Source organism: Anomaloglossus baeobatrachus, chromosome 12, assembly GCF_048569485.1.
Source record: "Anomaloglossus baeobatrachus isolate aAnoBae1 chromosome 12, aAnoBae1.hap1, whole genome shotgun sequence".
Classification (NCBI taxonomy): Eukaryota; Metazoa; Chordata; class Amphibia; order Anura; family Aromobatidae; genus Anomaloglossus; species Anomaloglossus baeobatrachus.
Window position 1 is genome coordinate 68,104,548 of NC_134364.1, and position 14,858 is coordinate 68,119,405.

Sequence of the window (14,858 nt, forward strand, 5' to 3'; positions counted from 1 at the left end):
CCGCGCCATCCTCGTCGCTCCATTGGCCGACGATGACGTGGTACTCGAATCGGTGGTACCTCACGGTGGGCCAACCGGAGGCACTACCAGACCGATCACACTTGCTGTCTCAAGGGCCATTTTTCCAGTTGAATTCTGCGACCCTCAACCTGACGGTGTGGCATTGAGTCCTGGAGCCTTGCGTCTTCAGGATTATCTCAGGACGTGGTTGCCACCATGGGACAGACTAGGATACCAACGTCCGCCAAGATTGACCACAGGATGTGGAAGATATTCTTATCTGGGTACTCGGCTCAAGGGGTTTCTCCCAAGCCGGTTCCATCGTCTATGTTTCCTTCCTTCCTGCAATCTAGGTTGGAAAATGGGTTGTCGCTCAGCTCCCTCTCGGGACAAGTCTCAGCGCTATCTGTATTTTTTCAGAAACGCCTAGCACGACTTCCGCAAGTACGCACGTTCCTGCAGGGAGTTTGTCTTCTCAGCACTCCGTACAAGCGGCCGTTAGAGCCCTGGGATCTGAACAAGGTTCTACTTGCTCTTCAGAAGCCGCCTTTCGAGCCTAGGAAAGATTTTCCCTTTCCCACCTTTCACGGGAAGTGGCCTCTCTAGTACGGTCACGGCTCTTAGGAGAAGTTTTCGAGCTAGTAACGCTCTCATACAAATCTTACTTCCTGGTCCTTTACCAGGACAAGGTAGTTCTGCGCCCGATTACGGGTTTTCTCCATAAGGTGGTATCCCACTCTCATCTCAATCAAGATATCACGTCACCTTCTTTGTGTCCTCATCCAGTCCACCAACTTCAGAAAGATTTGCAGCTGTTGGATCTGGTGAGAGCACTCAGGTTCTACACGGATGCACTCTTGTCCTTGTCGCTGGTCGGCGTAAAGAGTCGCAAGCTTCCAGATCCACCCTGGCTCGGAGGATCGAGGAACTAATTCTTGAAACCTACAGTTCTACTGGGCTTCCGGTTCCTTCAGGGCTGAAGGCCCATTCTACCAGAGCCGTGGGTGCGTCCTGGGCATTACGGCACCAGGCTACGGCTCAGCAGGTGTGTCAGGCACCCACCTGGTCGAGTCTATTTACTTTTACCAGGCATTATCAGATGCATACCTACGCTTCGGCAGACGCCAGCCTAGGTAGATAAGTCATTCAGGCGGCGGTTGGCCACCTGTAGGAGAGAGCCGTTTGACGGCCCTATCATGAGGTATTCTTTTACCCACCCAGGGATTGCTTTTGGACATCCCAATTGTCTGGGTCTCCCAATGGAGCGACAAAGAAGAAGGGAATTTTGTTTACTTACCGTAAATTCCTTTTCTTCTAGCTCCAATTGGGAGACCCAGCACCCGCCCTGTTTTCTCGGGGGTTTTTTCGGTTTTTTCGGGTACACATGTTGTTAATGTGGAATGGTTTCAGTTCTCCGATGTTCCTCGGATTGAATTGGTCCTTAAACCTGTTATTGGCTTTCCTCCTTCTTGCTTTGGCACTAAAACTGATGAGCCAGTGATCCCACTGGGGGTGTATAGCCAGAAGGGGAGGGGCCTTACACTTTTGAGTGTAATACTTTGTGTGGCCTCCGGAGGCAATAGCTATACACCCAATTGTCTGGGTCTCCCAATTGGAGCTAGAAGAAAAGGAATTTACGGTAAGTAAACAAAATTCCCTTCTTTTTTTTTAGTAGTAGTAAAATAAAATAACCTGTATTAATTTGGTATCGTCATAACCATACTAACCGGCAGAACGCATTTATTTTGTTTACTTGCAGAGGTTCTTTGAGAATCTGAACCCCATGGGAAACACCTTGGAGAAAGACTTCTCAGACTACCTGTTTAATAAATCTCTGGAGATCGAGCCTCGAGGCTGCAGACAGCCCCCCAGATTTGTAAGTATTGATTTCCTCCCTGTAATCTGTGCGCCCCCTGCTGTTAATTATAGAAATGGTCCTGGAAAATCTTATACATTGATGGGGGCAGAGCGCGGTATGAGGGTACGGAGCCGATACGGGGATTCAGAGACCACCAGAGAGAATCCCTCTAGGCCGTGCACTGATATAGATGATTTGTTAAGCGGAGAGGTGCGGGCCGAGTTTCCAGTGTGCGGTGGTCCAGCAGTGTGCGGTGGTCCAGCAGTGTGCGGGGGTCCAGCAGTGTGCGGGGGTCCAGCAGTGTGCGGGGGTCCAGCAGTGTGCGGGGGTCCAGCAGTGTGCGGGGGTCCAGCAGTGTGCGGCGGTCCAGCAGTGTGCGGCGGTCCAGCAGTGTGCGGCGGTCCAGCAGTGTGCGGCGGTCCAGCAGTGTGCGGCTCCGTTTCCATCCACCCTCGTTATACAATCACCATGTTCTGACTTTTTTTCTTACAGCCACGAAAAACGACCTACGCATTGAAGTCTCCTGGCATTAGACCGAACAGTGGCCGTCACCTGTCGTCTTCTGGCACGCTCCGTGGTCACCCAACCCCACTGGAAAGGGAACCGTATAAGATCAGCTTCAGCAGGATCACAGAATCTGAGCACGAGTCCACCACCTCTCCTCCCATTTCACCCAACACTCCGTCTACACCGCCCGTCTCGGCCTCCTCTGAGCTCAGTGTCTTTTTAGATGGTGATGTGAACATTTCCTATGGTAAGTCGTCCCGGTCCTGTACACCTCCAGCCGTGGTAGTGTTTATGCCTGCTGAAGACCCCCATCACTGCCATCTTGGTCCTCCTATGAAGTCTTCCTGAGCTTTATATGAGAACATCATTTTCTTTATATACTGCAATACTTTGTAACATTGGTATCACTTCATACATAAAAGTCTGAGCTATCAATATAGATAAATGAATTACCTGTGCAGTAATGTAATTGTATGTTTCCATTCACTGACGGCAAACAGAAATCAAACTGAAACATTGATACGAAATATCTAAAATAAATAAATAAAGTGAAAATACAGACTGTGATGGTCGCTGGATATGGGGTCTTTGTACTGAGATTTACACTTTAATCCACAGAATGTATGTAATAAAGGTTTCTTCTGTTATAAGGGTCGTACCCCCGTACTCCTTACCCCTTGTTTCCTGTCTTTACAGGTAGTAACAGTATCTTTGCACCCGTTCTCCTGCCTCACTCCAGTAAGTATAATTTTCATATGTTTATTGGGTTTATTTACATAATGGAGCTGATTTACTAACACAAAATAGTCACGTTCTGTCTCGATTTACGCACACAAAAAAATTATTATAGACCTTTGTTGCTGGGCCTGGCAAAAAATGACCATCCAGCTTCAGCTACTGTAATACATTTTGTGGATTTTTAGATTATCTTATAAATATCCACTCCCCAACATTTTAGGTTAGAGCTCTTTAGAGCAATGTCAATATCACACAAGGCAGCCCCCCAGACCACCATCCTCACATTCTAGGGAGAGAAGTAGATGTGAGTGGGACAGTGAAACAGCGCCTGAGGTTGTATCCCGGCATATCCGAGGCAGGACTAGTCCTGGGGGAAGAGACAACCCACTGGACTAGTCCTCCTTCGTTAGTATGTGCCACATTGGAGATTACTTGTCGGGGTCCTGACGATTCATTTTAATCATCTGCTATAATCCTTTTTAGCCCATCAATATGTATAACATTCCACTTTCTTTGTCGCTCCATTGGGAGACCCAGACAATTGGGTGTATAGGCTATGCCTCCGGAGGCCGCACAAAGTATTACACTTAAAAGTGTTAAGCCCCTCCCCTTCTGCCTATACACCCCCCGTGCTCCCACGGGCTCCTCAGTTTTTTGCTTTGTGCGAAGGAGGTCAGACACGCACGCACAGCTCCACAGATTGGTCAGCAGCAGCTGCTGACCATGTCGGATGGAAGAAAAGTGGGCCCATATAGAGCCCCCAGCATGCTCCCTTCTCACCCCACTCTTGTCGGTGGTGTTGTAAGGTTGAGGTATCCATTGCGGGTACGGAGGCTGGAGCCCACATGCTGTTTTCCTTCCCCATCCCCCTCAGGGCTCTGGGTGAAGTGGGATCCTATCGGTCTCCAGGCACTGAGACCGTGCTTCATCCACAACTCCTGTGGAGCCTGCTGGATAGGAGCCGGGTATCGTTCAGGGACATGGCCCTGCTACTTGGAGGTACTCTGTATCCCTGTGGGGACAGCGCACAGCAACACTCCAGCTTTGCTGGGTGTGCTAGTGCACCGGGGACCACAGCGCTGACCGGGTTAATATGTGCCATTACACACTCAGCGTTGCTGAGTGTGTTTATGTATAGGGACTGCCGCACTGACCGCCGCGGCCATGGAAACACTGCGGCGCGGCTGGGACTTGTAGTGCGCCGGGGACTTTCACGCCGGCCGCGCTTTTACGGCGGCCGCGTTTATTACTAGAGTCCCCGGCTTTTTGCGGCCTAGTTTCCTTTCCTCCCGCCCACAGCCCTGACAGGCAGGGGAAGGGCGGGACGCTGCACAGAACGAGCAGCACTGAGGGCTGGAGCATGCTTTGCATACTCTACCCCTCTCACTGTGCACAGTGCGGGCACCAGTTCCCGCTCTTTCTGGGTCACGCCCACGGCTCCCTCCTCTCCTCAGGACGCCGGCAGCCATTCCTGTCAGTTCCTCGGACGCTGCAGAGGGGGACAAAGTCTGGGAGACCCAGGCAGGGACTCTGGTGGCCTCACAACCGCTTTAGGTGGGTGGTAAGCAGCACCTGTGGTGCTAGCCCCATTGTGCAGTAGTGTAACATTATATGTTTATGGTATATATGTTTTACACTGTATGGTGCACAGTTGATTTCTGGCTATATACCCTATTGTGTTACTCAGGGAAGATAATGGCATGGCGCCCACGAAAGGCAGGGGTGCCAAAACACAGGCTTATTATGTTGCCTGCGCCGCATGTACGACCCCGCTACCGGCAGGTTCCACTGACCCTCATTGTGTGCACTGTTCGGCCCCTGTGGCTCTTACTCAGCCGGAGCCTCTGCTAAGAGGGGCCCAGGGGGAGCCACCTGCTAACACTGTTCAGGTGACGGGGACGGAGTTTGCAAAACTCTCTGAGACTATGGCTAAGATACTAGAAGCCTTGCAGTCCAGGCCGGTATCTCAGCACAGGGACTCTGTTGAATCTTTGTTCCCTGGCCCACCTCAGCTGGACCAACAATGTCCTCCCGGGGTATCTCATGGATCCCAGGCTGAGGGTTCTGACACAGACCCCAGCCCCAGACCGACTAAGCGAGCTCGCTTAGATTTTCCCTCGACATCATCATATTGTGCAGGGTCTCAGAGGGGGGAATCTCTGGTTGATGATGCGGAGACAGCTGATCAGGATTCTGATCCTGAGGCCGCTCTCAATCTTGATACTCCGGACGGGGACGCCATAGTGAACGACCTTATTGCGTCCATCAATCGTATGTTGGATATTTCTCCCTCAGCTCCTCCGGCGGAGGAGTCAGCTTCTCAGCAGGAGAAATTCCGTTTCAGGTTTCCCAAGCGTACACCGAGTATGTTTCTGGACCACTCTGATTTCAGAGAGGCAGTCCAGAATCACCATGCTTGTCCAGATAAGCGTTTTTCTAAGCGCCTTAAGGATACACGTTATCCTTTTCCCCCTGACGTGGTCAAAAGTTGGGCTCAGTGTCCCAAAGTGGATCCTCCAATCTCCAGACTGGCAGCTAGATCCATACTTGCAGTGGAAGATGGGGCTTCACTCAAAGATGCCACTGACAGGCAGATGGAACTCTGGTTGAAATCCATCTATGAAGCTATCGGCGCTTCTTTTGCCCCAGCGTTCGCAGCCGTATGGGCGCTACAAGCTATCTCAGCAGGTCAAGCGCAAATTGACGCAGCCACACGCACGTCCGCGCCACAGGTGGCGTCCATAACCACTCAGACGTCGGCATTTGCGTCTTACGCTATTAATGCTGTCCTGGACTCTACGAGCCGTACGGCGGTTGCAGCCGCCAATTCGGTGGTACTCCGCAGGGCCTTGTGGCTACGGGAATGGAAGGCAGAGTCTGTTTCCAAAAAGCGCTTAACCAGTTTGCCAATTTCTGGCGACCGATTGTTTGGCGAGCGTTTGGATGAAATCATCAAACAATCCAAGGGAAAGGATACATCCTTACCCCAGCCCAAACCGAACATACCCCAACAGAGGAAGGGGCAGTCGAGGTTTCGGTCCTTTCGGGGCGCGGGCAGGTCCCAATTCTCCTCGTCCAAAAGGCCTCAGAAAGATCACAGGAACTCTGACGCATGGCGGTCTAAGTCACGTCCTAAAAAGGCCACCGGAGGTGCCGCTACCAAAGCGGCTTCCTCATGACTTTCGGCCTCCTCACTCCGCATCTTCGGTCGGTGGCAGGCTCTCCCGCTTTTGCGACGCCTGGCTGCCACGGGTAAAAGACCGTTGGGTGAGAGACATTCTGTTTCACGGTTACAAGATAGAGTTCACCTCTCGTCCCCCGACTCGATTCTTCAGGTCATCCCCGCCTCCCGAGCGAGCCGAGGCTCTTCTGCAGGCGCTGGGCATTCTGAAGGCAGAAGGGGTGGTGGTCCCTGTTCCTCTTCAGCAACAGGGCCACGGTTTTTACTCCAACTTGTTTGTGGTCCCAAAGAAGGACGGGTCTTTCCGTCCTGTCCTGGACCTGAAACTTCTCAACAAACACGTAAAGACCAGGCGGTTCCGGATGGAATCCCTCCGCTCCGTCATCGCCTCAATGTCCCAAGGAGATTTCCTTGCATCGATCGATATCAAAGATGCTTATCTCCACGTACCGATTGCTCCAGAGCACCAGCGCTTCTTGCGCTTCGCCATAGAAAATGAACACCTGCAGTTCGTGGCACTGCCGTTCGGCCTGGCAACAGCCCCACGGGTTTTCACCAAGGTTATGACTACTGTAGTAGCGGTCCTCCACTCTCAGGGTCACTCGGTGATCCCTTACTTGGACGATCTCCTGATCAAGGCACCCTCTCAAGAGGCATGCCAACACAGCCTCGACGCTACCCTGGAGACTCTCCAGAGTTTCGGGTGGATCATCAATTTTCCAAAGTCAAATCTGATACCGGCCCAATCGCTCACATACCTTGGCATGGAGTTTCATACCCTCTCAGCGATAGTGAAGCTTCCGCTGATCAAGCAGCGGTCACTACAGACAGGGGTACAATCTCTCCTTCAAGGCCAGTCACACCCCTTGAGGCGCCTCATGCACTTCCTGGGGAAGATGGTGGCAGCAATGGAGGCAGTTCCTTTCGCGCAGTTTCACCTGCGTCCTCTTCAATGGGACATCCTACGCAAATGGGACAGGAAGCCGACGTCCCTCGACAGGAACGTCTCCCTCTCTCAGGCGACCAAAGCTTCCCTTCGGTGGTGGCTTCTTCCCACTTCATTATCGAAGGGGAAATCCTTCCTACCCCCATCCTGGGAGGTGGTCACGACGGACGCGAGTCTGTCAGGGTGGGGAGCGGTTTTTCTCCACCACAGGGCTTAGGGTACGTGGACCCAGCAAGAGTCCTCGCTTCAGATCAATGTTCTGGAAATACGGGCAGTGTATCTTGCCCTGAAAGCGTTCCAGCAGTGGCTGGAAGGCAAGCAGATCAGAATTCAGTCGGACAATTCCACAGCGGTGGCATACATCAACCACCAAGGCGGCACACGCAGTCGGCAAGCCTTCCAGGAAGTCCGGCGGATTTTGATGTGGGTGGAAGCCACGGCCTCCACCATCTCTGCAGTTCACATTCCAGGCGTGGAAAACTGGGAAGCAGATTATCTCAGTCGCCAGGGCATGGACGCAGGGGAATGGTCCCTTCACCCGGACGTGTTTCAGGAGATCTGTTGCCGCTGGGGGGTGCCGGACGTCGACCTCATGGCGTCCCGGCACAACAACAAGGTACCGACGTTCATGGCACGGTCTCAAGATCCCAGAGCTCTGGCGGCAGACGCCTTAGTTCAGGATTGGTCGCAGTTTCAGCTCCCTTTATGTGTTTCCTCCGCTGGCACTGTTGCCCAGAGTGTTACGCAAGATCAGGGCCGACTGCCGCCGCGTCATCCTCGTCGCTCCAGACTGGCCGAGGCGGTCGTGGTACCCGGATCTGTGGCATCTCACGGTCGGCCAACCGTGGGCACTACCAGACCGACCAGACTTGCTATCTCAAGGGCCGTTTTTCCATCTGAATTCTGCGGCCCTCAACCTGACTGTGTGGCCATTGAGTCCTGGATCCTAGCGTCTTCAGGGTTATCTCAAGACGTCATTGCCACTATGAGACAGGCTAGGAAACCAACGTCCGCCAAGATCTACCACAGGACGTGGAAAATTTTCCTGTCGTGGTGCTCTGCTCAGGGTTTTTCTCCCTGGCCTTTTCCCTTGCCCACTTTTCTGTCCTTCCTTCAATCTGGACTGGAAAAGGGTTTGTCGCTCGGCTCCCTTAAGGGACAAGTCTCAGCGCTCTCTGTGTTTTTCCAGAAGCGCCTAGCCAGACTTCCACAGGTACGCACGTTCCTGCAGGGGGTTTGTCACATCGTTCCTCCTTACAAGCGGCCGTTAGAACCCTGGGATCTGAACAGGGTGCTGCTGGTTCTTCAGAAACCACCATTCGAGCCAATGAGAGATATTTCTCTCTCACGCCTTTCGCAGAAAGTGGTTTTTCTAGTAGCAGTCACTTCACTTCGGAGAGTGTCTGAGCTAGCAGCGCTGTCATGCAAAGCCCCTTTCCTGGTTTTTCACCAGGACAAGGTGGTTCTGCGTCCGGTTCCGGAATTTCTCCCTAAGGTGGTATCCCCCTTTCATCTCAATCAGGATATCTCCTTACCTTCTTTTTGTCCTCATCCAGTTCACCAATGTGAATAGGATTTGCACTTGTTAGATCTGGTGAGAGCACTCAGACTCTACATTTCTCGTACGGTGCCCCTGCGCCGCTCGGATGCACTCTTTGTCCTTGTCGCTGGCCAGCGTAAAGGGTCACAGGCTTCCAAATCAACCTTGGCTCGGTGGATCAAGGAGCCAATTCTCGAAGCCTACCGTTCGGCTGGGCTTCCGGTTCCCTCAGGGCTGAAGGCCCATTCTACCAGAGCCGTGGGCGCGTCCTGGGCTTTGAGGCACCAGGCTACGGCTCAGCAGGTGTGTCAGGCGGCTACCTGGTCAAGCCTGCACACTTTCACGAAACACTATCAGGTGCATACCTATGCTTCGGCGGATGCCAGCCTAGGTAGACGAGTCCTTCAGGCGGCGGTTGCCCACCTGTAGGAAGAGGGCGTTTTACGGCTCTCTTACGAGGTATTATTTTACCCACCCAGGGACTGCTTTTGGACGTCCCAATTGTCTGGGTCTCCCAATGGAGCGACGAAGAAGGGAATTTTGTTTACTTACCGTAAGTTCCTTTTCTTCTAGCTCCAATTGGGAGACCCAGCGCCCGCCCCTGTTTTTTTGTGTACACATGTTGTTCATGTTGAATGGTTTCAGTTCTCCGATATTCCTTCGGATTGAAGTTACTTTAAACCAGTTTATAATTCTTTTTCCTCCTTCTTGCTTTTGCACCAAAACTGAGGAGCCCGTGGGAGCACGGGGGGTGTATAGGCAGAAGGGGAGGGGCTTAACACTTTTAAGTGTAATACTTTGTGCGGCCTCCGGAGGCATAGCCTATACACCCAATTGTCTGGGTCTCCCAATTGGAGCTAGAAGAAAAGGAATTTACGGTAAGTAAACAAAATTCCCTTCTTTCTACTCCTACTATAATAGCCTGGATGCTGCAATTTTCTAGTAATTGTAATAAACCATACATTATGCCCCTTCCACCTACAATGGCTACCTTGCCTGGACCCTGCTAGGCTTCTCTGGAGTCGACGCTATGTAGGAACTTTGTCCCATGTAGCTGCCATTGTCCAGGACATTTCCGTACTCTTGTCTGGACCCTGCACGGCTCCTCTGGTGTCAGTGCTATGTAGGAACGTTGTCCCGTGCAGCCGATCATTGTCCAGTACGTTTCTGCGTCCGTACTCTTGTCTGCATTTCATGCTGACACTCCGTTGTTCTTCTTGGTCTTTTGCAGAGTCCTTCTTCAGCTCTTGTAATAGTCTGCACAGGTTAAGTGAAGAACCTCTCCTTCCTCCTCCATTGCCTCCACGGAAGAAAGTTGACCCGGACGCTTACAGCCTCTCGGTATGTGCCGTGCTCGGCCATGTAGTGGTAGAATATGCTATTGGAGAATTCCAGATACAGTATCTGATGATCTGAAGTTCTTGACTCATTGTAATGATTGTGGACACTGGCGTACCTGGCTGGGGGGGGGTCTGCTGTGTGCCCCCAGATGTCTGCAGTCAATGCAATCCCATTACCAGTGAGCTCCCCCTAGTGGCGACTGCAGGAATACCATTCACCATTTCCCCAGAGCAGATGTGACTTCACTTTCTAGCAGGATTTTTGGTATTTTTCACATAGCATTAAAAATGTAGGAAACTTGATTTCCAGCCTTGCCATGGTTCATGTGTCTGTGGCTCTGAGATCAGTGAACCACGTATTATAATTTACCACCTGTGCATTCCCATCATAGACCGTTGTGGTTGCTTGTCTCCATCACTCCTATAGAAATTGATGACCAGAGACCTGTGCAATCACCGCCACTGCGCTAATCATTCCCTGCCTGAATGGGGTGATAACTGTGGGACTCACATCTGTTAGACATTTCTGGCATGTTCTGGTAAAGACAGCACCACACGTGTCCTCAGGTTGTGTCCGGTACTGCAGCAGAGCTGAGCTGCACTGTCACAGCTCAGGGCCAGAGTAGTGTTTCTGGAAGAAAGCAGCCATGTTTTTTGAAGCTTTGATATCTCATTTTCCGTGTGTATTGACTTGTCTTGTCTATCATTCAGGGGAGCTCGAGATCGGATGAGGACCCTCCTGCCGTTCCTCCCAGGCTGCCTCCACCTCCAAAGATCCAACCCAGAGTCCCTGCTTACACTGGAGCCTTTGATGGACCCCTGCACAGCCCACCTCCTCCTCCCCCAAGAGACCCACTTCCTGACACTCCACCCCCTGTCCCACAAAGGCCTCCTGAACACTTTATAAACTGCCCCTTGAATCTTCAGCCTCCGCCCCTGGGACGTCTCCACCGAGAGCAGGATTGGTTCCGGGAGGCAAACACCGTCCCAAACTCTCCCAACACCCCTCCGAGCACCCCATCCCCCAGAGTGCTGCGCCGCTGCTGTGGGCTCAGCACCAGCCACAACAACCTGGCCACGTGTGCTGCTCCACCGGTTCCTCCGAGGCAGAATTCCAGCCCTCAGCTCCCGAAACTGCCACCAAAGACTTACAAAAGGGAATTTTCCCACCCGCCTTTGCACAGACTGACCTTATTGGAGAATGCAGAGACGCCGCAATGACTACAGCTGGCCGCAGTCCTCGACACTGGATAGGGATCAGTGATGGACTTTTACTAGCTTTTTTTTTTTTTTTTCGTAATTTATTTTGATAAGGCACTGTATTTCCACTGTTAACCCCTTCTGTGCTCGACTCTTAGAAACGGGGGGGTTAATGATAACGCTCTTACACTAAAGTGCTACTGATCAAAACAGCAAGCGCAGGAATGATCTCCACACTACGGCCTTCAAACACTAAAACAGCGTGTTACTGCCTCAGGGGAATACGACGCGTCCTTGCCTTGTTTTGGGGACCCAGTGCCGTCTGCTCCTTAATCCCCACTCCTTTTTTACATTGCAATGTATTGTTTTGTTGGGTTTTTTTGCACTTCACCCTCTAAATGGATCGGCACATTCCAGGCGCATTCATTGAGCCAAATAATTTTTTGGGGACACATGTCTGATTCGGAGGGAACCGATGTCTTAGTTATCACATGCACTAAGTGGCCTTTTTCTTTCCAAACTGAGAACGAGACAGTGTGAATCCTCCATCGATGGAAACCTCATTCCGCTTGTCCTGCGTTGCTTTGTGCCGCCCTGGTAAACACGCAGACCATTGGGTGCCATTCATTTGTCTGCCTTTTTTTGTTTATGGCAGGTAGTTAGGTATTTACATTCAGCAATTATTTAAAATTTCAATAATTTGAGAAGACTACTTTTTTCCTTTCTCTAGGATGTAGCAGAGCTGAATCTGTCATTTGGGTATTGAAAATTACAGATTTTGTATACGTTTCTTGCCGTTCTTAAGATCTCTTCTCGTCAGTGACACTACTTGTAAAATGAGGATCATTGTGCTCGTGTCCATTTGTCACAGTCGGTGTAAAACGGCACAGCCAGGGGTCTCCACCCAAATTCAGCAGCAATTATGTGGCTCTAAGGGACTGCTGAATTTGGGTCAGAAGTCTCAAAGCCGCTTCGTGTTCCGAGAGTCAGATGCGTGAATTCTGCTTAAAGGGGTTGTCCAGGCAGAAAACATTGACCTCTCCCAGAGAGGTCATTATGAGATCAGTAGAGGGGCTGCGTGTCGGACCACCATCGTGATGTTGTGCAGTGCATGGCATCGGCCGCTACACATTGAATGAATGGAGCTGCCCTCCACATTCACATCTGGTGGCCACCAAATCTGTTTTGGGCTGATGGATGCAGGTGCTGCGTGTTGGATCCATTATTAATGATCTACCACACTGATGGATCATCAATATTTTCTGCCTAGACACCCCCTTTAATTCGCAAAATAATGAGGCTACATATGGGAGTAAGTAGGTGTTTCAAGTCACTAATGGCAAGCCGTATTTTCCACACCTAAATGCAGACTTTATTGGGGATATCCCATAACTAATGGCTCATTCCTGGTCCCAGCCTTCTCCATACACTTTGGTGGGGAGGCCGCCGGCTCCATTAAGGTCTTCATTGAGGTCTTATTGGACTTTGTGGGAAAGCCTAGCGCCGCTTGCTCAGCTCTTTCTATAAATCCCATAGACTTCAGCTGAGAATCACCCCAGCACTGAAGAGTATAGAGAAAGCATAGTCCTGGAATCTGCAGACAGGTGAGCAGACCCTTAGTAGCAGGGGTCTTAGTGTGACCCAGACCCACCCTTCTGTCATTTCTGTTTTGAAGTGTTATTGATGATTTCTCCCATAGAGGCGTGATCAATGTCGGATTGCTTGGCTTCCGACACCTGGCCCCTGACCCCCACTCCCGATCATCTGTTAGCAGGTCCTGCTGACACTGGAGCAGGATCAGTCCAGCTGCATACACTGCAGTGGGGGGGGTCTCTGCTACTGCAGCTCCTACTGAAGTGAATGGGAGCTGAGCTGCAGTACCAAAGACCCCTTACTACACTGTGCTGGTCAGTTTCTGGTGTAGTAGGTGACAGCTGATCAGTGCCGGACCCCCCTCCCCCCACCAGATGGATATTGATGACTTATTCTACGGACAGGTCATCGGTATCTCTGCCCCACTGTGGTGCGTGGTGATGGTGGACCTAATGGCATCACTGAAGCCACTGATCACAAATTAGCCTGACAGACTCTGCTCTGCTACATTTGTATGTTCTATTTCTGAGCTATGGTTTCAACTGAGCGAATCTGCTCACACAGAACCTGAAGACGCTACCAGAGCGGTACTACGACCAGCGTGACATCTGCTGCCACACGGCTGACACCAGCGTGCACTAGAGACGGGTGGGCTTTATACCTGAGAAGGTCAGCCGCCCCCTACCACGACAGCACGTCCATTCCTTACACCGGTGACGTGAGCTATGTGTCCATTCCCTCACTGACCTCACGTCGCGCTTGCAGAGTTTTCAGATGTGCCTTTTTCGTTTATTTTAGCGGGTAAAAGCCAGATTCTGCTCATAAGTTGCCTTTTTCTATCAAGATCAGATCAGTTCTCTCTGCCATGAATGTACAATTTAATACGACCCTTCTGGGACAAGACTCCTCCAGATCGGCACTTTTTTCTTGTTAAACTGAATAATTTTTTTTGACAAAATTTCAGTCCCCGTTCTGACCTCCTGCAGGTGACGCATCCGGCCTGTGATGGGGTAAAGTATTTATTTTAGAAGCTATTCAGTCCTTGCACTTTGTATATAGATTAGTTTTTCAGGGCGAGACACTAAAGTGGACGTGTCGCCTGTATGGGGCGGGCGTGCGCAGGGGGCACAGTTTGGGCACCAGCTCACTGTACAGGTTGCCCCATGTTTGGTAAAACGGTGCAAATGTTAATCCCTATCAGAATCCCCGTTATCCTCTGGAAAGTGAAGTTTTGTGATTCCAGGACTTTCTCCAGCTCTGCCTTATTAATGCTGGATCCGTCGTATTCTTCTATAATAATAAGAGGGGGGGCGTTCAGCAATGCATGGGGGGGGGAGGGTAAAATGAGGATAACGTAACCTCCTCTATGGAAGACCTTTCCCATAAGTTTGATATTGATGGTGAGAATCCTGAGTTTTCCAGCAGTTTTGGCAGTTGACCTTTTTATTTATTTTTATGGGGGTATTTTTTTTGTACCAGGCCGCTAATGGCGGACGGCGTGGGACGTCACATGACTTATCAGGTTTTCGCAGTGTTTGTACAGCTGTCTAAGAGCCACGTTCATCTCCCGTCTTGTGGCCTTTTACTGTGCTTCGTATCTGTGTTCTTAACAGATGTAATAAATTTTCAGTAGTCTTAAACGATGACTGATTTCTATTATTACCACCAGAACCATGGAAACCCTGCGGTAAGACGGGGTCAGCGTGTGAGGGGTTAAAGAGGGCTTTATATATTGCTTTATCACTAGACAAATCATCCATAAAAAAAAAAAATGGTGGACGACCCCTTTAAAATTTTTAAAGGGGTTGTCCAATGGAAAAAAAAAATGGTGGACTACCCCTTTAAAATTTTAAAGGGGCTGTCCACTTTTTTTTTTTATCATTATTCATTTACCCTTTTGATCATCAAGGTCAGATATGCGGTGCTCCAACATGCCCACTCCCCCACAAAGGTCC

General features: G+C 50.8%; 1 protein-coding gene across 1 annotated transcript in view; it reads left to right on the plus strand.

Moving 5' to 3' along the window:
• Positions 1 to 14,543, plus strand: part of SOS2 (SOS Ras/Rho guanine nucleotide exchange factor 2) — a 101,636-nt gene extending 87,093 nt beyond the window's left edge. Inside the window, exons 19-23 of the mRNA XM_075330536.1 lie at positions 1,760 to 1,876; positions 2,351 to 2,612; positions 3,062 to 3,103; positions 10,002 to 10,111; positions 10,822 to 14,543. Coding sequence (XP_075186651.1) covers positions 1,760 to 1,876; positions 2,351 to 2,612; positions 3,062 to 3,103; positions 10,002 to 10,111; positions 10,822 to 11,331 — 1,041 coding nt within the window. The 3' untranslated portion in view covers positions 11,332 to 14,543. The remainder of the gene's footprint in view (positions 1 to 1,759; positions 1,877 to 2,350; positions 2,613 to 3,061; positions 3,104 to 10,001; positions 10,112 to 10,821) is intronic.
• The last annotated feature ends 315 nt before the right edge of the window (positions 14,544 to 14,858 follow it).